The sequence below is a fragment of the Corvus cornix genome, chromosome 3, assembly GCF_000738735.6.
Source record: "Corvus cornix cornix isolate S_Up_H32 chromosome 3, ASM73873v5, whole genome shotgun sequence".
In the NCBI taxonomy this organism is placed as follows: domain Eukaryota; kingdom Metazoa; phylum Chordata; class Aves; order Passeriformes; family Corvidae; genus Corvus; species Corvus cornix.
The window spans coordinates 53,349,179-53,377,178 of NC_047056.1; the positions used below are offsets into that span (position 1 = coordinate 53,349,179).

The 28,000-nt window shown below is 41.3% G+C and overlaps 1 protein-coding gene across 3 annotated transcripts in view; it reads right to left on the reverse strand.

Annotated features, from left to right (window-relative positions):
• The window catches only part of SYNJ2 (synaptojanin 2), a 68,365-nt gene continuing 40,365 nt past the window's right edge, over window positions 1-28,000 (reverse strand). For 2 of the 3 annotated variants that reach the window (XM_039570045.1, XM_039570047.1), the window contains exons 10-27: window positions 27,715-27,864; window positions 27,459-27,624; window positions 25,387-25,578; window positions 23,198-23,282; window positions 21,778-21,918; window positions 18,680-18,872; window positions 16,803-16,961; window positions 16,440-16,596; window positions 14,388-14,505; window positions 12,383-12,601; window positions 11,064-11,142; window positions 9,650-9,818; window positions 9,100-9,246; window positions 6,381-6,515; window positions 5,214-5,326; window positions 4,396-4,504; window positions 2,915-3,117; window positions 1-1,162 (exon numbers count right to left, since the gene is read on the reverse strand). In XM_039570045.1, coding sequence (XP_039425979.1) covers window positions 383-1,162; window positions 2,915-3,117; window positions 4,396-4,504; window positions 5,214-5,326; window positions 6,381-6,515; window positions 9,100-9,246; window positions 9,650-9,818; window positions 11,064-11,142; window positions 12,383-12,601; window positions 14,388-14,505; window positions 16,440-16,596; window positions 16,803-16,961; window positions 18,680-18,872; window positions 21,778-21,918; window positions 23,198-23,282; window positions 25,387-25,578; window positions 27,459-27,624; window positions 27,715-27,864 — 3,315 coding nt within the window. In that variant the 3' untranslated portion in view covers window positions 1-382. The remainder of the gene's footprint in view (window positions 1,163-2,914; window positions 3,118-4,395; window positions 4,505-5,213; window positions 5,327-6,380; window positions 6,516-9,099; window positions 9,247-9,649; window positions 9,819-11,063; window positions 11,143-12,382; window positions 12,602-14,387; window positions 14,506-16,439; window positions 16,597-16,802; window positions 16,962-18,679; window positions 18,873-21,777; window positions 21,919-23,197; window positions 23,283-25,386; window positions 25,579-27,458; window positions 27,625-27,714; window positions 27,865-28,000) is intronic. The other variant, XM_039570046.1, reaches the window with a different exon arrangement.

A 28,000-nucleotide genomic window follows, 5' to 3' on the forward strand; every position in this document is an offset into this window, starting at 1 on the left:
TAACTCTTCGAAGTCAGGATGCTTTATTTCAAACAACAGAAATTGATTAAAATATACATTTCACAGGAAAATGTTTTTCTTAATGTCTTTTCTTCCATACACCATTGCATGTTCTTACATATGATTTGTACTTGAAATGAAATAAAACATCTTAAGATGGATTAATAAAAAGAAATAACTTAGAATAAGGAAGTTTTCAAATGAACTGTAGGTAATGTTAGGTTGTATGTACTCTATATACTTCCCTCCAGGGGCCGTATCTTTAAACATGAAAACGAAATGTAGCATGGACAGATAATCTATTTCATTAAATAAAAAAAGATTTATTTTTTATTTTGCATCATAATTATGATTTCTGTAGGAACACTAAGGAGGCAAAATTTTACAACTCTAAATCAGTATTTTTTTTCATTAAGGTATTTTTGTTTTTTTCTAAGCTGAGCAGTTTGTTGAACCCTTCTGCCACTGCAGTGCTGTCTTCATCATCACTAAATGTAACCCAGTGACTGAAATCTTGCAGGTTGGGGTGATTTAAATTTTCTGAAGTGTGCGCTGGAGAAGTGGCTGACGGTGCCTGTATGGAAAGAGGGAATGAAGAATGCATGTCCAGGTCCAGAAGATTGGTGTTCTCTGGAAGGGAGCTGGTATCCAGTTGTTGTGGATGCTGGCCTGCTGGTGCAGGAGCGCCCTGGAGCTTTGCCATCAGTTCTGCAGCACTTGGTGCCAAGGGCTGAGTTGTGCTGTTTCCTGGGCCAGCAGAGGCTGTAGGACCCGAGTGAGCAGGGCCATGAGGCTGGGGGCAGGGCCCAGGGTTGTTGTTGTTGGAGTTGAACAGTGACGCACTAAAAAGGGGGCTGTCACTGCTCTGGAGAACTTGGAGATGAAAAGCTGCAGGAGCTGACTTCTTTCTTCGTGGTGGCACCTTTGGGGCAAAGGGAGTGTTCTGGGGAGGCAGTACAATGGCCTCAGCCGTGCTTGCTGACGGGGGCTGCCTTTCACTGTTCCCCCTGCTCTCCTGAGGCTTCCCAGCTTGTGTTCTGGGTTTAGGGACTGGAGTAATCTTGGTTGGACTAAGAATAGCTCCAGCTTCTAGATGGGGCTCTAGCAAGCCAAAAGGAGACTGCGCTGTCTGTTGGTCGAATTGCTCTTCTGGAGACATGGCCTGAGGAGGAAACGGAAGAAGAAACGTGAGAACAAAAAGGGTACCTTAAACTCTGACTCACTACTGGTGCAAGTCTAATTGACAGCATTACTAAGAAAACCTGACAGTCCTGGAAGAAAAAAAAGCAGTACAAAGAGGAGGCTTGACAGCACAGTTCTCCACTGTACCTGCTGGGCTCTGGGCTGACGTGTTGTGCCTTGCACCCATCTTCATTTACAGAGAGCTAGTGGAGGACCAGGGCCCTACAGCCTGTTCACTCGCAGCTCTTTCTGACCATCTTCCTTTCCAGTTAGGATTTCGCTCTGGGCCAAATTAACAGAGTTCTGAGGAGTTATTTATTTGTTACAGCTTTCTGCTGACTAATATTATTTAAGCAAGATTGCATAGGGAGGCCTAAATTAATGGGCCCGTGCCTTTAGGTGTAGCTTATTTGGATAGATAAGGTTGAAGGAGAATTAGCTTAGGCTAACTCAGTAAATGCATTAAGGGCTCTGTCCTGTCTCGCTGGCAACTGAAGATAAAAATAAGCTCTCAAAGTCCAGACTAGCATACATCCACCACTTAAAAGTATATAAATAACAAGCTCAGCTCAGTCTAGGAGAGCAAGGACTGCTTCAGATTTCTCACACTCTGTGTGATTGAATGAAAGCATTTAAATTCTTTATTACTCTTGCATAGTATGAAAAGATAATGTACAGGCTTTTTCATGCAGGCAGAGTGTTTAGTCAGTACCTCATGCTGGACATATCCTGTGACACTTCTTTCTTTGTGCTGTTAAGTTGCCTACATTTGACTGTGGTAGAGGGGAATTGGGTAGAGGCTTTCAAGTACACAACTCCCATCTGACCTCCCTCAGATGGAGGAAGGAGTGGAATTCCAAAGCAGAGTCAAACTGAAATAGATCTATTCCTGCAGAAGCTCTCATGTAACTAACACCAAAATAGCAATCCCTCTCAGCACCTTTCAGGAGTGACCTGGGAATGGTGACATAAAGAAAACAAACTGATCACTCCTTGGCATAGACTGTGCTGTCTGGGTTGGTTTTTTTGGTGAATCTGCTAAGTAAAGATGGCACAAAGTCCATTATAGAGAAGGGGTGAATGCCTTTACCAAAGGAAGATAAGGCAGGAGCCCTAACAATTTAGAAGAGAGCTTCCTTAGCAGAGATTCTGTCAAAAGAAGAATATAAAAGGTTATTATTTGTCTTTCTCTTGTACTTACATTGCTTTACAAATTAGATGATCATTTTAGCAGCTCTAGAGGTGAACTATTATCTCCATCGTAGAGACCTGACATAGATTAAAATCTAAACACCTACAGCTTTGCATTTTTTGAGAACATGAACTCTTGAGTAGACTCCAGAATTCAAACTGAAAGGCTGAATCCCATTACAAGGTGTGCAAGAAAAGCAAGGAATGACACAGGACACAGAACTGATGAAGAAGCTGCCTCAAATCATTACAGAGCAGACCACTCATGGTCAAAAGTGATAAAGAACAAATGAGTCTTAAATTCTGACAAGGTTTAGACAAACCAGAAGAAAAGTAAGAGAATGGACTGACAAATAGAAAAGCTGAATATGGCTCACTTTCCAATCTTTCTTGTATTTTTGTGCCTTGGTGAGTATAATACACAAAATCATTCCAGCACCTGCTGACATGACAGGACTTCCTATAAAAAACAACCAGCCCACCCCTCCATTATTCACACTGTGTAGTGGAAGCTGGATGCATTTTGCTGCAACTCTCTTACATTTTCCACCTTGACTCCAGTCCTTTGCAGGGGCACTGGCTTCTTTGGAGTCGGAACTTTGGGTGGTGGACGATGAGGCACGGGCACTGCTCCTGCCTGTGACCCTTGAAATGATGCTGACTTTGTGATGCTGGGAAGAGCCTCAGGTTTGGAGGAAGTTTGGTTTCTGGTTGGAACAGGCTTTACTGCATCTTCCTGTAGTCCTGAAAAGCAAAACCAAATATGGCATCTCAGGCTGATCAGAACATAGATTCAAAATAATTTCTTTCACAATCACGTTTCCCAAAATGTTCATGCCTATAGGGCCAACTCAGGCCAAGAAGGTAGGTTTTGGAAATAAGCACAGACCTTTACAATCCTATAACATCTTTAAAAGGCTGTTAGGGAAAAACTTCCCTGTCTGAAATAACTTCATGCCAAACTAGCAGTGCTGTGCCACCATTTGGTCAAGTAGAAAAAACACTGGCTGGGGGTTCAGGATTACTGGGCTCAAGCTCTGAGTCTCCTTTTGCCATTATCTGGAAAACCAAGTTAACGATACCAAGTGCATCTTGTAGAGTACTTTGGGAAGCAAATGCCAACTGGTGGTACAGCACAAGGGACTGGAAGTGATGCTGACCAGACTAGTTTTCTTACCCACACCAAGTGAAATGTGAATTCCAAAATCAATGGAGAGTAAATCTGATTTCAAAATTAAATGAACAGCACTGAGGAACAAACATCAAGATGCCTTTACGATATTTCTAAATAAATGGGATTATTCCAGACTGCATTCATTCTACATATAAATGAAAAGGGATGGTTTTCTCCTAAACTGAGAGCCTTGCAAATTTAGGTAGCCATTCTCACTCATACAGCATCAGCAGAAAGACTGCATGCAGCCCTGGGGTGTACATTCACAGTACCTAAGCTAATTTCGTGCTCCAACTTGCCCTTGCAAGAAGCTCTCTTCTCCAGGGACTACACAGAGAGCCTAAACACAGAGTAGCCTTTTAGCTTAGCTATTCAAGCTGAAGTAGTGCAAGCTTTTATCTAGGTTACAGCTATACTTGCTGTCCAAATGTGAGCAGAATCCAGGTTATTTCTCCTAGAGCTGCATTTGCTATGTAGTTCTGCTTGGAATAGTGAGCATTCAGTAAATAGAGCAGCAAATATCCTCTATGCAACTCTGAGCTAACACAGGCATCATCAGTTTAGTAAAATCCCATCTCTATATTTTAATTTTTCCAACTATATCTGGGCATAAATAACCCAAGGTGCTTCTAGCAGCAGGTTCTACAACAAAATATAAAATTTTAATCATCTTGAAAAAAGGTTAATAATATCAGAACTGACAGAGAATACCATGTACAATTTTGCAAGAACGTGTTCAGGTGAAATTCTGAATAGCAATATGTGCATCTGGGCTATGATGAGATGAATACACCTACAGTTTTCTTTCTTTAAAGATTTTCAGAAGTCAGTTAGAAAGCTGTGCTCACCTCCTTTGGCCTCCATAAGACATCTAATAGCTTCTTCTGCTTCCTCAGCTGTGGTAGTTTTGATCTGCTTGACATTGTAAGGTTTGCTTATTCCAGTCCGGACTTTAGGCTTTAAAAAATACAGGGGAATGAGTAATCTTGAGAGAACTGATTTTTCTTGTACGCCTGTAATAAAGCTCATACACCTGTAAAATTCTGTTCTTGCCAGTGGCTATTCAGTGATCTATAAATACTAAAGAAATAGTGGGGAATCTTTTGGCAAATTCTACATCTTTGCTGCCAGCTGACAGAAGGCCAATGCCTGAATACCACAGCTAGTCCCTTAGCCATCCCTTGTTCAATGCATTAGGGTCCTCATCCAGCAAGACAGGAGTGGGGAGGTGTTTCCACATTCTGGTCTTGGTCTCCCCAGGGGACTAACAGCCTTGCTGGCAGTGGTCAAGACTTTTCATGCTTCTGGGGCACTAGCATGGCCCACCAAAGCAGAGGTGAGAAAAGAATTAAACCATATGATGATGGTGTTAAAAATTCAATTTAGCATCTGTCAGAAAGCAGCACCAGTGCCCTGGTCTTGCACAATTCATTCTCTCTCTCCCTCTTTGACCTTTCTAGTTCCTGGCAATTTATTAACATTTTTCTGCTGCCTAACAGGGCCTACAGTTTAGTATTACAGTACAAGAAGTTATCTTGGCATTTTCAGCTCAGACATGTGATGGACTTCCTTCCTCGTATGACAGGTGCATCCTGTACGTGATACTCAGTGTGGATGGGAGGGATCAGGACAATGCCAAGGGGCCATGCTGAGCAGCAGTACTCACTGGCTGCTGAGGGGCTCCGGGAAGCAGCTTTGCCGTAGCCAGGATGGAGCAGGTGGAATGGCTTCCTGGAGAGAGGGAACCATCTGAGGGGGACTTTTTGCCTGATGTTCCAGCTGGAAGAGGAATAAAAAACAGCTTTTCACATTCAAGAGCTGGTACAACATTTTATCTGCAATGGAGGAAAACCAGTGTGCATGCCATCACCCTCCCAAAATCTTGAACTGTTTCAGGAAGCAGTTTTCTAGTTAGTCTTTCTTTAATTTAATTAATTAGATAACCTCGGCTGAGCATTAACATTGCATTCTAGGCACAGAAATACAGAGACCAGTGTTGGCACTTCTGTGCAACAGACTCAAAAATGAATGGAAATAATCCTAAAGAACTCATCTTCTAGCAGGTGAGCATCACAGAACTTCTCATTTAAGTCTGGAAAATTTACACAAAGGAGAGACTTCAGGGCTGCAAGAAAAATGTGATGTATAGCTTGTCTAATACAGGAGGCAAAGATCATTATGCACATCTAGCAATCAGCATTCATCCAGAAGCAGCCATAAAAACAGGAACAGCACAGCTCTGGATGGCATCTCAGGTGGGCAGAGCTTAGGTAAAGAGCATCACTTCCCCTTTGTGCCTCACTGAAAATCATCATCCACTTTGCATTTCTTTCATAAACACAAAAGCATACAAGAATTGCTTGGAAAGAAGGAAAGGACAAAAACTGTCCAGAGAAAGTATCTTGTCAAAGGTTTTTGAAATTCTGATTAAAATTAATTCAGAAACCAAAAAACTGCAAGAAAACACTCAGTGACTTTAGAAGTCAGCAGGCGTAAGTACCAATATCTTTATTGCCACAAAGTGGTTGCTCAACTCACTAACCTGAGTGGTGAGCTAGTATGAAACATATGGGTCATTTTATCTTTACAAAAGGCTTTTTTTTTTGTGGAGTATCCTAAAGACAAACTTTATTCTGTGGAGTGTCATCCTAAAGACAAACTTCTCTCATTGCTAATGGCAGTAATACTCAGGCTGAAACAGGCTGGGAAGCAAGTAGAAGTACCTCGACAGCCTCACATTTCAGAACAAGGTATTACTTTCTTTGTCCTCAGACATGGCAGGCAAAAACTGTTCAGTTGGGGCCAACACCACATTAAAGAAAGTTAAACTTACCAGGAGGGGGAGGCCTCTGTGGCGGCTGAAGTGGCCGAGGCCTGGTAGGAATAGACAGAGACCTGCTTGGAATCCGGCGTCTGCATTCCCCACTCGCCTCCAGCTCCCGCTTCAGATCAGCCAGGTCTGCATCATCTAGGGACATTTTATAAAGTGTCTGTATGAGATACACACTGGGTGAGGTGCACCAGATCTGAGAGGTCAGGAGAGAGGTGACTATGAGTGGCCTCAGCCAGGTCTCTCAGCAACATGTCATAGCTCTGTTCACACTGTTTTGCTCTCCCCCAATGTCTACCTGCTCCCACTGCAAGAAACGTCTACCCTTTTGTCAAATGCTTCTTTCTTTCTCTCTCTCCTTTTCCACCATTTATTAGCTGTTTGCACCAACACAAAGAATGCCTGCATCTGATTCCGGGGGTACTGGGCACCTTGTTAGATTCTGAGATTTTCACAGCCAGACTTGGTGGCAACCTGCTCCCATTCAAACTGTCTTGGCTAGTCATGGTGAATTCCTTGCTTTCCATGCCGAACACAGGAATTCCATTTGAGGATTAGACACCTTCTCTTGCACAGGAGAACTGTTTTTATACCACAGAAAAATCTGTCTGAATGGCTCAATCATCACATCTCTGCTTTCCAGCAACATCTCCTAACAGGTACAGCTGTCTCAATCTGCTGGCTCTTGGCTGCACTGTACATTGCTAACTAGTTACTCAGTCTTTCATCCCATCTAAGCCATTCTGACAGCTGCAGAGGGGAGAAGTGTGGATTGCTTTATTCTCCCCCATCTGCTTTAGATGGAGGACTTTCACTTCAGTCCCCTCACCCTGCCACAGCTGCCCAGCTATGCAGCTCTTGTTCTTTAGGGCTCCAAGATTCACTGGGTTTAGTTTTGTCCCTGGGGTTTGGAGAGATGGGGGTGGAATTACATAGCAGCAGTCTCTTGTACTTCAGGCATTTGTAAACAAGTCCTTGTTTTTCAGAAAGCTATGCTCTGCAGGGAATCACGAGCTGCCTCACAGTTTCCTGCTCCCACTCAGCAGCAGATGGCAGCCACAGAGCCTGTGGTCTGCCCAGCCCGCCCTCCCCATGCTCTCTGCATTTTCAATACTTCTAAGCTGCAGATACGGGCTCATCAGTAAGATCCAAGGAGTCATGCAGGCACCTGGAGGCACGGTTTGAAGTCCTGGCAGTAAAACTGAACACAACAAAAACCAGCCACCACCACTCAATTCTGTCCCTGAAAGGCTGCTGGCAGGGACATCAGTTTCATGAGGCTGTGCCCTTCCCTGACCTCAGAAGCACACATACACACTATTGTGCCTGTCACTGTTTTCCATCTGTGTCTACCACCAGCTACACAGTTATCATACCTTCAATTAGGAGTTAGTCAGGCAGAATTGGAAGCCTGTGGAGGAATCTGAAATTGCAGACACTTTAAGATTAATTGAATATATCATATTTTGAGTTGTGTGAGATCATGACCCCACCCTGACCTCCTTCAAACTATACTCCATAACCTCTATTTACTTTGTGATATTTTTTGTGGAGAAGAGTTAGTGTGGGTGACAAGACTCACTGCAATTCTCTGTGGCTTAATGAATCATCACACAGTAGGCCAGAGGTGCTTGGAGGGCAAGGCACCCTATAATACAAAGTGATTGACTTCACAGTATTTAATAATGACTGATTACTCCTTGACTCAGGGATAGGCTTCTGGGTCTGGCCACATTGAACCCAGCCTATGACTCAAGGTGGGCAAAAAAGCCATAAATCACTCTGTTTGGAAAATCTGTCTGTGTAAGTGTACGAATTTCATTTAATCTTTGTGAACTCTACTTCTGACTCAACCTTTGAAGGTAATAAAGTTTTCACTTTTATGTCAGAAGACAAAGCACTTCTGAGAGAGTACAGAATGACAGCTACTGAATCACTTGCTGTCACAATGAGGTGTTTAATACATATCCCAGCCTGTCAATGCTTGGCCACTGAAGCATGTCCTGATCACATCCCATTGTAAGACAACGACTGGCTTGGCTAGTTCTTTCTGCAGTTTCTATCAGTTTTCTCTCCACAGCTTTATCTTCTTTTTACCAAGTCACTTCACAGTAATGTGCAAACGAGCGAGAAAAACGGTAACACATTTATGAAGAACCTAAAGAATGAATATATACATATATATATGTATTTTCTATGAACCTTGACTCTTTCAGAAATAAATCAAATGGGGAGAAACTTCAGGTCTCTGAAGTAATTTGAAGACAACCTCCCAGCTTACAGCTGACTGCTCTGCCACTGTTACTGCTCAAAGGACAGAGTTGAGCCCATCACTGAATCAACAGGATTCCTTTGGTTTGATTTTGCTTTGGCCCTCACCAATAAGAAAATAGCATGCAATTTTTTGATTGTATGTTCTGGTGCCGAACAACATCAAATGGTTAAAAAGACTTAATTTCTTCTGTCTAGAAAAGGAAAAAAAGCGTTTTTCAGCCTTCCTGCCTTGCCCTGGCCTAGAGAGAAGGAGAATCTAAGTTTCATCATTTCTGTTGCTGTTATGCCTGAGGACCTCAATTACAATCACTAACTCAAGCGGAGTTGAGCATAAATAGGCACTACAGGAGAACCTAGAATGAAAATATAAATGAACAAGGAAATACATATGACAGGAGAACAAACAACAAACCTTCAGGTCTTACCCTAAGGAAGGCAGATACTTTACCTTTATACAGGCGGGGGGTTTGTCCAGATTTGTTTGAAAGAGCTACAGATGCACAGTGTCCAGAGCTCTCAGACATATCTTCTGTGTCTGCTACTAGGTGTTGACACAGAGCATCCTCTAAGTAATCGTCTTCATCCTCTATATCACCTGGATTAAAGTATTAGATAACAAAGAATTAATGAGCAAATTCATTCTCTGTCTCTCCACACTACCAACTAATTAATCTATACTATCAGTTAATTTAATATATAGGCTGGGCAAGATTCTTGTGTAACCAACCCATGTGTTTCATTACAGAGTGTCTCTATACAGACACCTGCACCATACATTGAATTTGCTAACATATAACACTAAATTGACAGGATGATTTAAGTAACAGTTCTCTGCCCGGGCACAGAGTCAGCTCGTGGCTTTAATTACAATCCTCTTTTTAAGAAGTGTGGCTTCATTACAAATTAAGGTGCCACTGACACTCATACTGTACCTTCTCTGTGCAACCAAAGTCAGCAAAGCAATTTCTCACTACTTAGCTTAGAAACCTGTTGCTTACCTTCTGACTCATAATCCAAACTTGAGAAGTCAAAATTTTCTTCCAGAAGATGGGAGTTTGCCGTGGGGGACATGGGGACAACGCTGTCCCGTTTTCGAGCAATTTCCTCCTGAAGGCCCTTTAGCCAGTCCTTAGTCTTGGGCTGGATCTTCACTGTTCTGCCTCTAATCTAAGAAAGAATTGTTTCCCTTTGCCAAGCACCTTCACAAAAATGAGAATGCTTGAACAGAATAAGCAAGTGCTGCCAGCCTGTTGTACAACTGCTTCAGAAATTGATGCAACTAAAGCTTCACTTCAGAAGCTAAATGGAAAGGAAACACTCTTTTACTCCCATAACCAAGTTTTCAGACTGTAACAATATTCTTGAAAGAAAATGAGCTTCACAGCTCAAAAGCACTGCTGCTGCATTTGGGAAATAATAGAGAAATAGATGAAACATCAAATACCATGAAAACAACATTGTGATAGCAATATTGTCATGGGAGAATGCCATTTTTGAGTCAGCAGCTTTAAAGCACACAAGACTTTTGTACCTGCTGCCACCTGTAAGGAGACTCTGACCAGAAAATCTCATGTATGATGGCTGATGTATATGGAAAGTGTATTTTCAGACAGATTAGGACTTCAGCTGCTTATGTGTGTTGCTCTGTGATATTTGGGGTGAAATGCAGACAAGGCAGCAGCTTTGACAGGAAAATTAGTTTGAAAAGTTCCCAACCCAGATTCCTTGCACTTTCACATACTGTGTGCATACAGTTGTGTTTCAGTCTGTGCTATAAATTACATCAATTGCAGGAGTCAAAAGATAAAACTGCAAATATGAAAGAAGAATGAGAGTTAAATCCATTACTTCAGTCTTAAGTTTACAGGGAAGCCCTACAAACAGTTTTTTCAGCATAAATGAGGGGGTTGATGAATTGTAGAGTATGTGTGTGCGAAGGAAAAGCAGGGGATGGGAAGGTAAATGCCTACTGCTAATGCTGGATTTGCCATGGAAGCCAATGAATCATGTTGTTACAGCTTAGCAGAAGAAGCCTCTTTGATACAATGAAGAGAAACAATCTCCAAAGCACAGTCATGAGGATGCTTTAGCAACAGTATAAAGTCATACAGAATGTCAGAACTGCTTCAAGTAGCCACACTCATGAACAAGTCCTTGTGTTCTGCAGTGGTATCAGAGGCCAGATGCTAAGCACTGCTTAGGAGCTCCATGAAAAGTCACCTCATGCCATCCTGAAACTAAAATACTGCATTAATAGCCTCAGCAGCTGTGAAAGTTAAGGACATCGTGAGCACTAACTTTCTTTGAAATAATGCTACTCCATTTAGGTAGAAACTCAAATTCCTCATTCTCAACAACCACTTTTGAGAAATTTGTTATGAAATTATTATTATAGATTTGAGAAAATCTTACTTTGGCACCATCTATATCCATAACACGAAGAGCTGACTTGCTGTCTGCAAATGTCACCAGCATTTGACCTCCACAGATCCTAGTGAAAAAAGGCAGAGGAAAAAAAACATTTTACTTCACCATTGAATAAAACCCTTTGAAGGCAAGCATGACAGAAAACTATCATATAGATCTAGATACAGGATACATATGTAGTGCTATGCATTTGGTTTTAGTTGTATTTTTCTTCACAATTCTAACTTTTGAGGAGAAGCAGGTGATCTATGAATCCCAGCTGGGCTCCTCTTCTCTCCAGTCCTCCCTTGTGTGACCCCAGCACCGTGCCCTTTTCTGGATCACCGCTGGAACAGCAGGACAAACATCTCAGTAGCTGTTGACAGGATATCCAGTCCAATATTTACACTCCCTCTGGACTAACTTCCATGGGTCTGCATATCCTTCACCTCAGAGGACATATGATGCTCCCAAAGACTAGTATTCCACCAAGATCTAAAGCAATTAAAAACAAAATAAACCAAGAACTATCCACCAAAACATGTTCTTTTCTTGCTCCTTTTTCTTCACAAGCAAGGTGGTGCTGCTGTTCCTGCAAGGCTGCTTTCGAACCCTCAGCTTATATTGGCACTTCATAAAACTGTACAACAACAGGTGATCAGCTTTCTTCATTAATAAATGAATCAAATAAGCATAAACAAGTTTTTGGTAGTGTTTCCCAGAGGTCAATCTTTCACCTGTATTTCTCAAAACAGAAGTCTCACAGCTGTGCTGGAACCCTGTAGAGAATCAATCAGAATGAAATTAAGGTGCTCTGCCAGAAGGTATCACACTGTCCCTCTCAAACCCAGTGGGTGATAGCTCTGCGAGAAGCTGTACTGTTAACAAACAAGCAGAATGACCCCCAACAGGAAGGAGAGCCAGCCAGGAAATCCTGCTGAGTGTGAAAGAGTGGTGAAAGAGAGCAGACCTTCCCAGAGGAGGTGAAGCAGGGCCCAAGGATCCACCAGAAGCAGCAATGCTTGGAAGTGAGGCCTGAATCTAAAGATGATGATTTACATCAAAGTCTCTGCTTTATGGTGTTGTATTGAATAAAATTGTTTTCCACTCAGTCAAGAGAGCTTTGATATTATTTCTTTAAAAGGTTGTCAAGAGGTGTAAGATATTCAAAACACTTGTATTCAATTTCTAATGAAGAACTGAACATGCAGTAAAGGAATTCTACATACTACCTTCCAATACAAAGTTAACTCTGTCAGGACAAAAGGGATCTTCTAGTCTGTGCTTTTTAACAGATGCCATGCCATTTCAGTTCCCAAACTCACCTGACCAGAACAACAGTGCCATAATCCTCAAACATCTGCATAAGCTCTGTACGCAAGTCTTCAGGAAATTCATTTTTCTCTTCAGGTGTTGGTGATAACAGATTTACCACTACTGTGGCATCCAGTGGTCCCTGGAAAGATGACACTTCCCGGAAAACACTGTCACGGGCAGCTTCATTAACTTCCTGAACTTCCACTTCTACAATAGCTAACACTGGCCTGCACGAAACAAAGGAAAAATGCTTATTTAAAAATAAGAAATGCTTATATAAAATTTAAATCTATATCAAGAAGGAGGAAAGCTTCATTTTTTCTGCAGTGGTCAAGATCATGCCTTGAGCACTATTAATTATATTTCCCAGTCCTGCATTAGCTGCATGTAACAGTGAAGACACACCATAAGGGAATTGAAATAACAATTGTATGCAGCACTTATGGCAAACCTACAGACCAAAAATATCAGGATACTTCACTCATTATCAAACAGCTGTGGTCCCAAACATCTATAAATCAGGATGGAAATATATTATTTTCTGTTAGACAAGGCCACATATCTTCTTCCAAAAACTAAGGACATAGTATTCTAGGTGTATAACATTGTCATGTAGCAAATATGTGCCAATCCATTACCTTATAAGCAGCCAACATTGCAAACTTGCTTCTTGAGCCATTTCTTACAAATTACTTCTCTGTGTGTTAGATCTGAATAAAATTGAGAGAGCTGTCTGAAAGAGTAGAACTCGTCTCATCTCAGTGGATGCAATCCACATTCTCAGATTTCCACCTGCACATACATGCAGAGCAAGGACTGGGATGGCTGCTCTTACAGCTGTGTCAAAATTGCTGCCTTCTACTTGCAATAACCTGGCTCTTGAATATGCATTACCAGAGCATATGAAAGCAACAACAGCAGGGCTAGAAAGGGGTAATAAAGGGGAAAAATGTAGAGGAAGCGTTAACTATTTCCATAAGCACTGTGAATCATAATGCATTTCCATATGTCACAAAGATGCAGCTATGCCCTTTTTCTAGCACAAACCTTGGGAAAGCAAACCTGCTGACTGTAATTAAAAAGCAGCTTTTGGAGTCAAGTTTGCTGAAATAGAAAACCATGTATAACAGCAATGTTTCGCAGATTGCATCCTCAGGGTCCCATATAATGAGAGCAGCAGCTCCACTGTGCTTTGCAGAACACAGCAATGTCAGAGCCTTGATGCAGAGAAATTGATTGCAAGAGGCATATTCTTCCATTGCTAGAGGAATACAGAACAGTCCTGGGCATGCAAGAGCACCACCAGAAGCACAGAGGCAGCCACTGGGGGGGTCACTGAGCGCTGCTAGGAGGAGCAATATTGCAGGATTTGCACAAGACATGCAAGGGGTGAGACAAATATTCTGTTAATGTAAGGGACCTTCAAAGTGTATTTATTACAGAATTTGTTTCTCAGAAGTGAAGCAGAGAACAAGTTTACCAAAGAAAGGTCATTCCTATCCCTAAAGAGAAGTTAATGGTATAGACCAACCAGAAGCACTGGTCTTTGATTTTTTCTACCTTCTCCCATCTCCATTTTTAAAGGGTGCACAGAAGCCCCACTATTGAGTACTGTGAAGAGGCCAAACTTGGCCTGGCTTACACCTCTTAGGCCACACAGTCCCAACCTCCTTCTCTCCCACAGCAAGCTGAGTGGAAATGCATCAGAGCAGCTTCCTTAGTTACCAGAGTTTTTCCAAAACCACGCAACAGAAAGCCCTGTTTTCTACACCTGTTGCTGCAACTTATCCAACCCTTGCTGAGATCACTGTGCAGGAAAAATAAATACATGACTGTAGATACCTGCCAGCCTGGTATAAAACCCACCATGAGAGGAAAAACCCATCAAGCAGATACTGAACATGGAATAAGGGTGTAATTCCTGTTACAATCAGACTTGGTCCCTCACTCTGAAGGTGTAATTCAGGATGACACATTTTAACCTGGCAATCCTCTCTCTGATTGTTTATTTACCTGTGGTCAGATGCTTGCAGCTCCGCTCTCCCATAGTACATCAAGGCTCCAGGGGTCCAAGTGTGCCTGACTTTAGTATCAGCACTCAGATCACTGTCCAGAAGATTGATCTCTCCAGCTATGCAGCACAAAACATAATTTAAAACTCACTCAAAGCTAGTTTTACTAACAGTTAAACACTATTTCATTAGGATGCTCTTCACAGACCCTAACAGTGGGAAGTAGGGTTTTTTTGTTCTTCTATATAAATCATTCAAAGAAGAGCTTGTATCCTACAAGATTTACAAATTAGGGACTAGAAAGAAAAAAGAGAGAAAGGACTGGAAGTGCAACTGAGACAGCTGATCAATAGAGTAAGACACCTGCAAAATGGTTGACCTGAATGTTACCCAATTAATTATCTGTACAACTTGGGTTGATAGAGTCATATTAGTATGACCTCAACACCGAGCATAAAAACAGACACTGTACTTGGAAATTATTTTGCAAATCTGAATATTAGACAGGGATTGGAGAAATAATACACAAGAGATAGGAGAAACCAAACCCAGGCAAATCCATCGTCCAAATAATTCCATTGCAACTCATTAAGGTGAAAGAAAGTGCTCCAGACATTATGCTAGAGTGAGGTGCTTTATTGCTGTTAATAAGGAAGTTTTTAGGTCACTGTTTGAATAAATGGATAACTCTGCCTCTCTTTTCTGTGAAGCTGAAAATGAATTAATATGGAATATAGTGTTTCTTCCTAATCACTCACACTGAGGCTACGCTTTCTTCTTGTAGAGCGAGTAGTTGTTTAGCCTGTAACAGCAATAAGAAGCAACACAATTAGAGCTGAGAGGCAGAAGAGCCTTGCCACCAGCAGTAAAGGAGAGGAACTCTGGCAGCCAACCAAGAAAGCTTTGCAGGGCTGGGAATGCACCAGTCAGTTATGGACTCATGTGAGCCAGCTGTGGGAGGCCTACAAGCTCTAAAGAAAGGGACCTGCCTTGACTCTTGCAGACCAGCTGGTTAGGTCCTATGTGCTGTGTGTACTCCAACTCCTAAAGTTCCCCAGGGGCAAGCTTTGCCATGCAAAGCAAGGAACATGCATTGCTAATGCTGAAGGGTGTTCTTTCCCTAAAATGAAAACAGTCCGCACAAGAGGGTTGTTTTAACTTCCTTATGTCTCATACGGCTTTTATTTCCTGGACTGCATCTCTATCAATGGTTTAAGCTCCTCATTTTGCTTTGTTTTCATTCCTTAAATAAGAGTGAATAACTATATCATGATGACATGCACCCTCTGATTGCCCTAGTTTTGCTTTGTAGTTTTTACACTTAACATAGTCATGGTATGACTTAGATTCCAAGCAGAAGTTTCCAGGCATGTGAAAAAGCACATCTGCAGGCACAGACCAAATTAATTGTCCAGCAATTACACTTTTAATATGAATTTATTCAAATTTTAGAAACATTGGGGCATAGATGTTCCTGCAGACTGACAGAATGATTATGAAAACTATCCCTGGATACGCAAAGAAATAGTTTTTATTTCTTAACTGTAACTTTTGAGTAACAAGTGAAAACAGCCTTTCTGTTGTGCTGAACACTCATAAATTCAAAGTACTTTATAAGCACTAACTATTGAAACCTCCCCCAATTCTATAAACTGGCAGAAATATTCCTAAGAATTACTGATACAGAAGGAATTACAGAAAACTGCTTATACATCTACTGAGAACAGCAGTTTTAACAATCTAGCCAGTATAACACAGGAGCTTTATGTGGACTAATGATTCTGTTGAAAAACAACAGAATTATTTCTGTATTACTACAGCTGGACTGTTTTCAGTTCCTTGGTGAGCTCCCAGCATCTTTTCGATCTGTAGCATGAAGCCTTTTTTCACACACTCAAGAAAGGGCCTTCTCTATCTCTGAAACTTAATCCAGTGAAGCTGAAAGAACATCTGCTTAAGTAAAGCACCATTCACTAGATTAAATCCCCTTAAGTGGGTTCTAGATGAAACAACTTTCTGAAACAACTTTCAGAAAAAGAAGGATCCTACGCACCTGTTTTTTCGAAGGGCAGTTTCTTTCTCCACCAAAGCACTCTGTCAGTCCACGCTGGGGTTCTGCACTTATCACTTGTATCATAAGCCTCTGAGCCAACGTCGTATTTATATGTTGGTCCAAAATTAATAGTCCCTTCATGGAAGTCTTTAAAAATCTATTAAAATAAAGAAGATCTCTAAGTTACAGATGAGGAAGGTGCCACAGTGACAACTTCCTCGCAAACAATGCTCCAATTTTCAAACCAATTGCTGTGTTCAAGAGCTATAAACAAAGGTCTGAAAATGCAACTTCTTCACTCTCTCAAGGAACAAGACCCAGCCAACACACAGTTATTTAAGAAAACGAGACACACTGTCTTACTTTTCCATTGGATTTTTGCTGCTGTAGTTGATCAAATTCCAAAAGTGTCTTCCAATCTTGACGTTTGAGAAGATAAAAGACTTCTTCATATTTTAGATCAATGCGATAGTTAAAATCACCACACCAGAAGACATAGTCATGGGAGAACATGTTCTGCCCCTAGTTTTGAGGTACAGAATACTGTTAATGTTAAATCATGTTCATGAAAACTCCTTTAAAATGCACTGAAATGTAGCACTCAGTTTCTAATTACTAAATACTGGACCTACTTGTCACAATTTATTTGTCAAAATTCATTTTGTGCTAAAATAGAATGGTTCCTTCACTGTCTTTGGCACCCCACTGAGCTGAATTTTGTAAACAAGAGTGTCAGACTCTGACCCCTCTTTCCTGAAGATATGTCTAAGCTGGAGCACACCTTTCTATTCACAATTTGTCTGTCATGAATATTCAAAATATATGTTCATTTGTTTCCCTAACACATTTCACATGCATATATTTACATACACTAAATATAACACAAAATGTGCTTCTGGTACCAAGGCAAATTTAGCAACAAAGCTCCTGAGTAAGAACAAGCTCCAAACTTGATCTTATGTACACGTCACAGTTTTGTAAAGGTATTGAAATCAAACATTAATGAAAATTCACTCCAGTTCTAAATTTGCCATACTGTCCTCTAACCAGTCTTTTTTTTTTTTTTTTCCAGTTCAGCTATAAACCTCTAAACAGGAGAGATTTATAAGGGAAACGTTCCAGACCGTGGCTGTCACAGCACTAGAGGGCACTCTTTATATGCATTATACACACAAGGTACCTTTAGCTGTTTTAAGTGTAAAGGACATCAAATAGTTAACGAGGTATTAGAAAGAAAAACTACCATAAGCACACCTTTATGGTCATTTGGAACAGATCTCCTATGCAGGATGTCCATTCTGTCAGTATTAGCTCCCACATAAAACAACTGGTTGATATGCTGCACATGCCAAACCTCTAAGCCTTACAAACAACAGGAAGTTAAAATTTTATGCTTTGCAACCTAAATGCCATTTTTTGCTGACTAACCAGAATACACAAACTGGTCCAATCCCTTCCTGGCTTAGGACCTTTCCAGAGAGGTCCAAGAAAGAAAGTATTGTGGAAATTAAAGCAATCAACACTAAGGAAAGCAAAGGAGCCCAGCTACCAAATCCCATGGGTTTTCTACTGGCCTAAGGAAACAAATTGGAATTACAACACTAGGGTGACTGATTTAACACCATTTAGGGGAAAAGTTATTCATCCAGACCAGTGATGCCTATTTGCCACACTCTGAGAGAAGCCAGCAGTTCCTTGAGAGTGACACATTCACGAGGACAAAACAAACGGAACAGAGGGTAACATGTCCATGACCAAGAAGTGATCGTACCCAACCAGAAGCAGCCACGGCACTGCTGCACTGAATGGCACAGATGGTCTTCCAGGAATTCTCACTAACTAAAGCCAGCAAGAGCTATCAATATCATGCTCTCCAGCTCTAACACCAATCACCTAGAGCTTATCCATGGAGCCTTACAGACTTTTCAGTTAAGCTGCAGTTCTGAAAGATCAAAAGGTGCACAAAGCCAAGGACTTTTCAAGAACTGGAGCAACTCCATTTTTTGAAAAGAGTAGTACTTTTGTAAAGCATGTGCTATATTGGGTGGTATCTAGTCTTCTGTGAAACGTGCTTCCCTATTATTTATTTATTTACTAACATTTTCTTTTACATTTTTTTTATGGCACTGAGATGCCTCCTTTGATGACCTGTCATCAAAGACAGCCTGTGACCAACTTTCGTGATGTAATGATATCACCTTTATCTCCAACGGGTTTAGCACACATACATCTACACTTACCATTGGGAAGCTGAGTTTCTGTGTGATTTCTTTATAATCTTCATTCCTCTCTTTCACCTGACTCTGCCCAGCAGTCAAGTGACTGCATATAAAGCAGAAACTGGTACTATAGAACTGAAAACGAATGCTCACTGCCCCTTTATTTCCAGCTTTTCCTCCCATTCCTGTCTTCACGGTGTCTATTGCTACATCCCTGCATTAAAAAAAAAAAAATAGAAAGAGAACAGAGTAAAGGGCTTCAGGGACAAACATTCAATTAACTTTGACTGCAACATAAAGGGAAAAGCCAGTTTACAATGCCATATCTTCTCCCCTCTAGAAAGCTTGCTGCTTTTAGGCACATCTTTTGGTTTCTTGATGTTCATGTTTCAAATTAAGTATAATACAATAGTACAGAAATAAAACTATTTGAAAATATTTTTCTCCTTTTCTTGTCCCTTCCAAACAGACCAGCAAGACCTTATTTCTGAAATATGGGGAATTTCTATAGAATATACTTTTCTAGTTTACCTCTACCATGATCCTTAAAATATTGACAATACCTACATTTACTATTATGTTTCCTTTTACTTTTGAACATATGGGAATCAGCTTTTCAGTTAACAATTTACTGTTCATATGTGTTGAAACCCAACTTCACAGTTCATGATGGATTTTCCATTTAATTAAAGAGCAACAGATCATAACGCATAATTCTTTAAATCAGATGTGATAAAATCAGTGATTATTGGATACTATTTTTACTATTATAACTACTTATATGTAACTCCTCAAGTGAGTTCTGTACTGATGACAAACTGCTCAAAGTCTCCACGTTGTTAATTACTTATTATTTCAATGTGATGATTAGCACACACTTCACTACAGAAAGATAACTTGATAAAGCAGACCACCTGTTCTCAGGGTAATTTCTCCCAAACAGTCAGGCTACTCCAAGAACAAAGCATGGCTGTCTGATCAGATAAGTAAATGATGAGATCGTTGTTGTAGCCAACCCCAGCACCATGTATGTCTTTCCCAGTGAGAAAATTTTACTTTCCAGAGAAGAAGTCAAGCAGATATGACTAGAACATTATTGATTTTAAGAAGTGACATGCAGAAAACTGCTAAGTCTTATTTGAGATATTCTCAGAAATTCGTGATCTAAATGATGCAAGATGTTACAGGTCCCCTTTCACCACCCCCTTAATTTTCTTCTCTCTTCCTCCCCCATCTTTTGTACCTTTTTTTCTCCCTCTTTAATTTCCTGTCTTTTCCTGACAGCAGGACACCACCAGAAGACACCCTCAGGGAGGCAAAAGAGGAACATCAAAGTTTTCTAAGAAACAATGGGTTTTAAGCACTCCTACAGAAGCACGTGTTCAGTCTTTTCACTCTAAAGAGTTCTCCCTTCCTGCTGCCTGCCTACCCTCTCCTGACTGGTATTCAGCTGATTTGCATTAATGGCAAAGGTTATGCTGAGATAACCCACTTTAAATTCGACTCCTTGTATTTCATCAACCCTTTCACTGCTGTATAAACCGGCTACTGTCTCATCTTATTTCTCTATTCTCTATCTTCTGTCTAGATCTCTTCAATCTCTGTAAGCACAGAAGCCTGTTTTTGCACTTCTGATCTTTTTTCCTTTCCTTTTCTAGACACAGGAAAAAAATATGCAAGCATACAGGTTAGGTTTGATTATAGTCACATAACACAAAGCAGCACATTTGCCTTAAATGATGAAACTTGGTCACTAAAATCAAGCTCTCTTGAGTTTCAAATGGCTACATCCAATTTCTGTCAGTTTGACAACCGTGACAGAGTCACTGTGGTGTTCTGCTTCTGATTTCCATTTAAACCATGCATTTCCTACTGGATTACTCAAATGTTTTTTAAGTCAGGTGAAAAGTCAAAAACTGAGAGAAACACTTCTCCTCTGGACTGCTTTATAGCAGCAAAAAAAGTAATTCTTTAAAATAATTTTGAAAAAAGATTACTGGAAAGCAGCAATGCAAGACCATCAGAGTTACCTGGATTTCATTGCTCTGTCTGGCCTACAGCACTTGATGTTGCACAAGCTCTGTTCTGATGTTTCCAGTAGATATGAGATCACAGGGGAAAGAGGCAGCTTTTGATATTTTAATCATAAAATCCAGTGGCCAATCAGTGCCCTAATATGGGGTAGAGAGGAGTGTTTGGATCGTTGGGACCTTTAAGGTCAGAGAGATGCCCGAAGATAGTTCTGACTATTCACTTCCTAAGCATTTACACTTAGCCTGCATAATTCTTGCCCACAGCAAAGGCATTTTGATGCAAGTTATCCCCGTGGGTTGGTAATCTTCTAGGAGGAGTTTGGTCACTCTCCAGGGACAGCTGAGCTAGTAAGCTGAGGATACACAGCTCTGCACCCTCCGCACTAGGCACACAGTTCTCATGACATCTGGGAGAGACAAACACTTCATAGGTTCTCTTACATCTCAATTCTATAAAATGTCAAGGGGCAAAATTAGGTCTCTTTCCCCCGTCTGCCTTTCTACCTTTTCCACCATTCTTTTGAGGTCCAGAACTACCCCCGTTTCCATAAGGAAACAGTATGGACAGGGCTAGAAGGTAAAACCTGCCCTTCAGGCAGAGGCAGGCACTTGCCTTCATTTGGTGCATCAAACACTCTTGGACTTGCTAGCCCAAGTCATTCCTTTTCCAGAAAAGGACCACCTAAACAAGGTGCTCCACCCTGACTGCCCACCTGGAGCATGCCTGGCTTTTGAGCTAACTGGAGGAAGACACTGAGGCTGCCTGGCCTTTGTACTACCCAAGGGAGATGGACTCCAGCCTATTGCTGCCTGGAAGCATGCCTCTCTACCAGCTGAGCAGAGACCAGAATCCAGGTTTGCATGACTCCCACCAAGATGCACAATCACTCCCACGCTCTCTGGCCACACTCCAACACTGGATGTTACTGAAGACACAGGTTGGGTTTGGGGGCTTTTTTTTGTTTGTCTGGTCTGGGGGTTGTTGTTGGGTTCATTTTATTTTGGAGTGGGTTTTCTGCTTTGTTTTTGGTTTGGTGGGGTTTTGGGGTGGTTTTTTTTGTTTGGTTTGGTTTGGGTTTTTTTTACCTGATGAAGGGGACATGATATGGTCGTACAAAGATGAAAAGACAAACACCAACAAGCTGTGCTGATGTCAGCTGAATGTAGCGATGAGTCCTGGAAATAGCTTTCTGAAGCTGCTCTCCCCACATTTTTCTATTCGTTGTACTGGAACAAACATAAAATCATTTAATGGAATCAAAACAAACCACATACAGTCAATAAAATGAACAGATTAACTGTGCCTTAGGTTTACAGACATCCCATTAGGCTGTAGAACTTGAAGTGCTGTAGAATGCATGGCAGAGACCGATAATACCTCCTTGTAAGCCAGCCCAGAGTCAGCAGGGTCAGTGAGCCCAGGCACAGCACACAAATAGAGTTATCCTGCTTCTGGATGTGAGAGGGATTTTGTCTACCATGCTTAGAAAGATCCACACTCACATGACATTGGCTATACCTATTCACTGGGGATAATTGGAAGCTGATTATAGCAATCATAACCTTAAAAAACAATTTCCATATCAATCTCATGGCTTGTAAGATTTCTTATGTTCACAGTGAAGAGATCTTCTCTGGATTTTCTGACTGGAAGGTGACTGGCTATGCCCAGCTGTTGGCTGTTCTTAGCTAAGGTTTGTGAATGGGTGCATGTATACCTTCAGTGGATCTAGCTTTTTCTCTTCTCCAAAGTCAACATATCCATGCACATATACTGCCAGCCCAGCAGCCACGCTAAGCACTGCTGTAACTTGTCATTCCCAAAACAGACAACTAACTGGCCAGCCTGATGAATCAGCATTGGAAACAATCTTCAGAGTTCCACCCCCATTCAGATTCACAAGGACCAGTAAACACAACAGCCTACTGCACATGCTGATATGCCAGCCTCAGGCTTTGCATGCAACTTCTCCAGCTGTAATTTTCATAACTACAACTAGCCACAGAGACGTTTTTAGACAATTTTAGAATTCCTACATGAATGCAAAGTAGGCTTGTAGTAGTCATTGAGCACATTTTTCCAACATCAGACAGGGTTTTTAAGGACAAGTGTTAAATCAATCTCAACCACCAGAATCCTTCTCTGCCAACATAAAGACTTAAGAGACTTAGCAAACACAGTGCATTCTACTGTGCAAAAGTTCACAGAGAAAGAGCACTTTCAACACCATCCCAGTGACATTTGTTGATGGGAAACATATTTCCAGCTATGGTTGCAAGCAACAGACCTGGAAGGGAGTATTCGATACAAGTGAGCATAAAAATGAATACAGCCAGTTCCTTTGGGGAAAATTATGTTCTTTTTGTTGGGGTTTTGGATGGTTGGTTGGTTTGGTTTGTTTACATTTGTGGGGGTTTTCTTGGTAGGTTGGTTTTTTAGGTTGGTTTTTTACATCGGTTGGTTAGGGGCTTTTGCTGTTGGTTTTGTTTGGTTTTTTTTACGTACCTGGCATTCACGATATTCCCTGCACTTAACTCAACCATCTCTTCAAATCCCACTGCAAATATGTCAGGAGGGCAGTTATCATCATCTGTTGGCAGGAAGGAAAAGTTATACCAGAATTACTATTTTGTTGTTTCTTCTAACAACTTGTATTCTAATTTCTGTCAGAGATCCTTCCTGTAGTTCTATCTTGTGTGTCCCCTGCCAAGCTATACATATTCATAGCTCCTTTAATCTAATCTCATAAAACATCCCCTGCAGTTCCTCTGAAATTTTTTCCTGCTTTTCTCCCACCAGTTGGTCTCCATCTCTCTTGCAGGAAGCAGTTCAGAACAGAACATTATATTGTAGCAGTGTTAAGATCTCTCTCCCCCACTCATCACTAAAGCCACAACATCTCACTACTCACAATCCTTTACCCACTTGTCATTTTACGCCACAACAACCCAACATGCTCTTCCTTTCTGACACAGATTCCTACATAACTGAACTTAATTGGCCACACACCAGTATGTCACCTCCATCTCAATGCCTTTAGTAAATTTATCTCATAGTTTAAGGATGCTTTCAAAGTTTCTTCTTGCCTTCTTTCTACCAAGTCCTTCTTAGATCACCTGTATTTAAGGTTAGGTCACTTTAGAGCACAGTGACTCCCCCTTCCCCGGCTCTGTGGATATTACTCTGAGAAAACACCAAAGATCAGATGCTCTCATATAATACTGTGAAGCAAATCTGTTGACCCATTAGGTCTGTCCATTGCCTAAAGATGTTTTTTTTTTTTAAGTATTATATGGCCACAGTGACAGTAACTTAATTCAACACGAAGATCTAAATATAGACATAGGAGCCTAAATCAGATCTGACTCAGAAAACACGACTGAAAAGTAAAATATGCAGCAACTCGCTGCAGACACAAGGGTGAAACTAGCACGACAGCTAGCCTCCTTTACTAGCTTAACCAGACAGGCACTGTCACATGTATTTCCCATTAATAATTTTGGACATCTGTCCTTGAGCACTTGCCCATTTGTGTAGGCACTGCACTGACATTAACATGGATACAGACATTTGCAGGGTCACACCCTAGCCCTGCCCGTTCACATAACTCAGCTCTCTTCCAGAAGCTGCTCAGACTGTCCATGTCACGGCTGCCTGTACCACGCAGCACTGCTCTTCTGGTTCTCTCAGGGGATGGCCTGGCAAAACTAACACATGACAGGCTCTCAGCAGATTTTAGTATCATGGGCATAGTCATGTTCTAACACATCTAAAGTGTTTCTGAAACAGACCTGACTGGACTAATCACTTACCTAGGCTGCTCAGAATACAGTGGTCTACACCTAATCACATACCACTCAGGAACTAAGGGTTCAAATTAGACAACTTGCATAAGGGAGCCAAGGATTTGAAGAATGTATTCCTGAGCTACAAGGTTAGGTACAGGACTATCCCTGTGATGCCTGCAGGCAACTAAACGTTCCACTGCAACAACAAAAGCATGGGTTTTGCCTTAGTTTTGCAACCACTCTATTTTTAAATGACAGAATGTTCACTTTTCGTTTACCTTAATAAAACATCTGTAAATCAATTACAATACCTGACCTTGTGCCATAAATAAGAAATCCAGCAACCAATTTCATCAAGCCACAAGCAGAGGAGTTTTCTAAACTGCTAAAGAAAGGAAATTATCACCTTCAGCAAAGTAAATCTTTTTGTCTGAAGGCTTTGATAGTAACATTTCCAGTCAAGCTCATAGTCCATATTGTACAGATATGAGAGACCTAGGAGGTGTTCTGATGGCACCTAAGCACATAGTTTCCGCCCACAATAAAGGGCAAAGAACAGAGATAAGGAAGAAGAAAATGACATGCAGGGTGCAGAATAGGCAGATACATCCCATGATGGCATGAAAGAGAGCTCTGAATTCTGACCTGCTGAAGGTTTGAAACAGTCACACGGACTGTTTCAAAGTGTTCAAAGCACTCTGACTATCAGGAGCTCTTCACACACCATTCCACTTCTGCAGGGAGGCAGCAAAAGCATGGAGGAGCTGCATATACCCCTAAGAACTGTCAGAAAATGCCTTCCAAAATGCACTGCCTTTGAAAGGCTGGTCAAATCTTGTGTCCTGACTCACTGTCTCTAGAGATGCCAGCAAATACTGCTTACACATTTTAACTGTGAAGCCTTACCTTGAAATTCTGAAACTCCTGAGAGCTTGGGAGAATCCAGCAGCCAGTCTGTCAGCTCACTGGTACCAAGGATGTTGCTTCGAAACTGCTTTCCCCCATTCACATTCCAGGTCCCCGTGGCAACACGAACACGCTTGGAGCTTGTGAATTCAAACTGACGCTCTGACATGGCCTTCAGAATACTTGGAGTTACTGACAGAAGAGGGCAGAGAGAAAGATGGTGTGTAAAAGAAGAATGTGCTGTAAAAGGAAAGAAACAATCCAGACAGCAGCAGCACAGTCACTGTGAAATAATGACATTACCCTAGCAGGAACAATACAAAAGGTAGGGAACAACTCCTATGGAAATGGCAATAACTACAAGATAACTGGCGTTGATGTCAGCAATTTCTCTTCCAGAAAGCAGGCACCCTTTAAAGCTTGGGAAGGGCTGGTCACTCACTTTCAGCCTCCATTTTTCTGTACTTCTTCAAATAAAAAGCAAAAAATTATTTTAATTCCCATAATCTTTTCAGTTTAGTCTATAGTGCTGTCATGGTTTAAACCCACTGGGCAACCAGGGCTTAGTAGTGCTCATCCCAGCCACTCACTCCCTCCCTGCACCCGCAGCGAAATGCAGCAGAGAATCACAAGAGTAAAAGTGAGAAAACTCATGGATTGAGATAAAGACAGTTTAATGGGACAGAAAAGGGAAACGAAAAAAAGATAATAGAATTAGAATATAGAAAACAAGTGTGGTACAATGTAAATTCTCCCTGCTCCCCAACCAATGCCCAGCCAGTTCCAAAGCAGGAGCCCCCAGTCAGCTTTGCCCCCCCAGTTTATATACCAAGCATGGCATCATATAGCATAGTATATTCCTTTGGCCATTTGGAGCCAACTGTCCTGGCTGCATCCTTTCCCAGCTTCTTGTAGCCCTCCAGCCTTCTGAATGGGAGAGCATGAGAAGCTGAAAAGTTCTTGACTTAGTATAAACACTATATAGCAAAAACTAAAACCATCAGTGTGTTACCAACCTGCTGTGGTTTAAACCCAGCTGGCAACTAAGTACAACACACAATCACTCGCTCACTCATTAGTCTCATATTAAATCCAAAACACAACAGTATACAAGACACTAGGAAGCCAATGAACTCTATTCCTGAAACCAGGACAAGCAATCAAGCATGTCACAATTTACAACTTCAACTGAAGCCCTGAGAAGTTTAGAATGTGGAAGATGGAGAACAGCACAGAGTTTCACATCAGTACAAATCTAGCACTGTGATGGCTCTCTAACCTGGTCAAAACTCCTCACAGGAAACTGCTATATTTTCAAGTATTTTGCTGAGTATAGAAAATTAGTGGTGTGCTTTTGCTTTCTGATCAAATGAAGCAGAGCTAATCTTTAACTACCTGACTTGCATTGGCAGTCAGGCACAGAGAAGTTATCTATATTTCCCTTGAGATCCACATCAGGGAACAAGCCCAGGACTGAATGATTCTCTGGAGTAAACTGACCACCCAATACTGCTTGTGGGTGAAATTATCATGTATTTTGCATGTAAATATCTTCTCAGAGAGAGCTGAGTTTATTCTAGATGGGTGCAAACAAATGTGTCTATGTTGTGGACTATTAGGGGCCTGGAATAAAGCAGCAAATGAACTAAAATAACAGAGATGTGCCTTTAAAGATCCAAATGGGCTGAAAGCATGTGCAAACAGCAAGGACACAAATAAGGAGATAAAAAGGCTGAGCTCAAGAGACTTCCTCAAGACAAACTCAGACAGGACCAGACTGGGAATATAGCCCTAAAATCCTTCCCTCTGGTCCAACTCTGAACTGTCAGAGAATAACACTATCAAAGAGCAGAAAAACATACTCAAAAGTTCAAAACAAAATATGAGAAATAAGCACAGTGGAATTAAGACACACAGAGTTGTGCTATCGTCACTTGAATGTAGTGCTTTAAACAACAGATCTGTACAAAAGCAGCTTATTTATTGATTTTTTTTCAAAAGAGTACAATTGCTTATATCTGACAGCTAAAAGCACATACAAAAGAAAAGCGAAGGGCTTATACTGGCTTTACCCAGCAGTGCAGTCTGGTCCATGAGCATCTTGCCTTTGTCTGCATATTCCTCACGGAAGAAGTCACCCATGAGCAGCAACTCGATGGCTTCCTGCTTTACTGTGTCCAAGAAATTTGACTGGATGGTACGAGAAACAGAGCGGGCACCATCCTTGAGCTTCCCAACCTACATCAGACAGGAATTATGAGTGCAAGTGACACTAAATAGGACATCTTTCTTTACTTGTAAGTAAACAGTTTTGCCATTTTTCTTTACCTTGTTCTTCCCCTCAAGGGCACGACTGCCACTAAATACTCTGCTCAGATTCTGACCATTGAGAGTCCACATCTCCTTGTAGGATTCCACAAAGCGCTCAATTATAGGTTTAGAATTCAAACCAAGACTCTCTAATTGAGCAAACAGTATCTGAATTAGGTGCAGAAGGAGAAAAAAAAACAAGAAAGAAACCAACATTGTTTTTAAATGTGTTTTTTTGCTTTTTATCCTCAGTATTCCAGCCAGCACCATTCTGTATCAGAGCTGGCAAGACACTCGCATAACC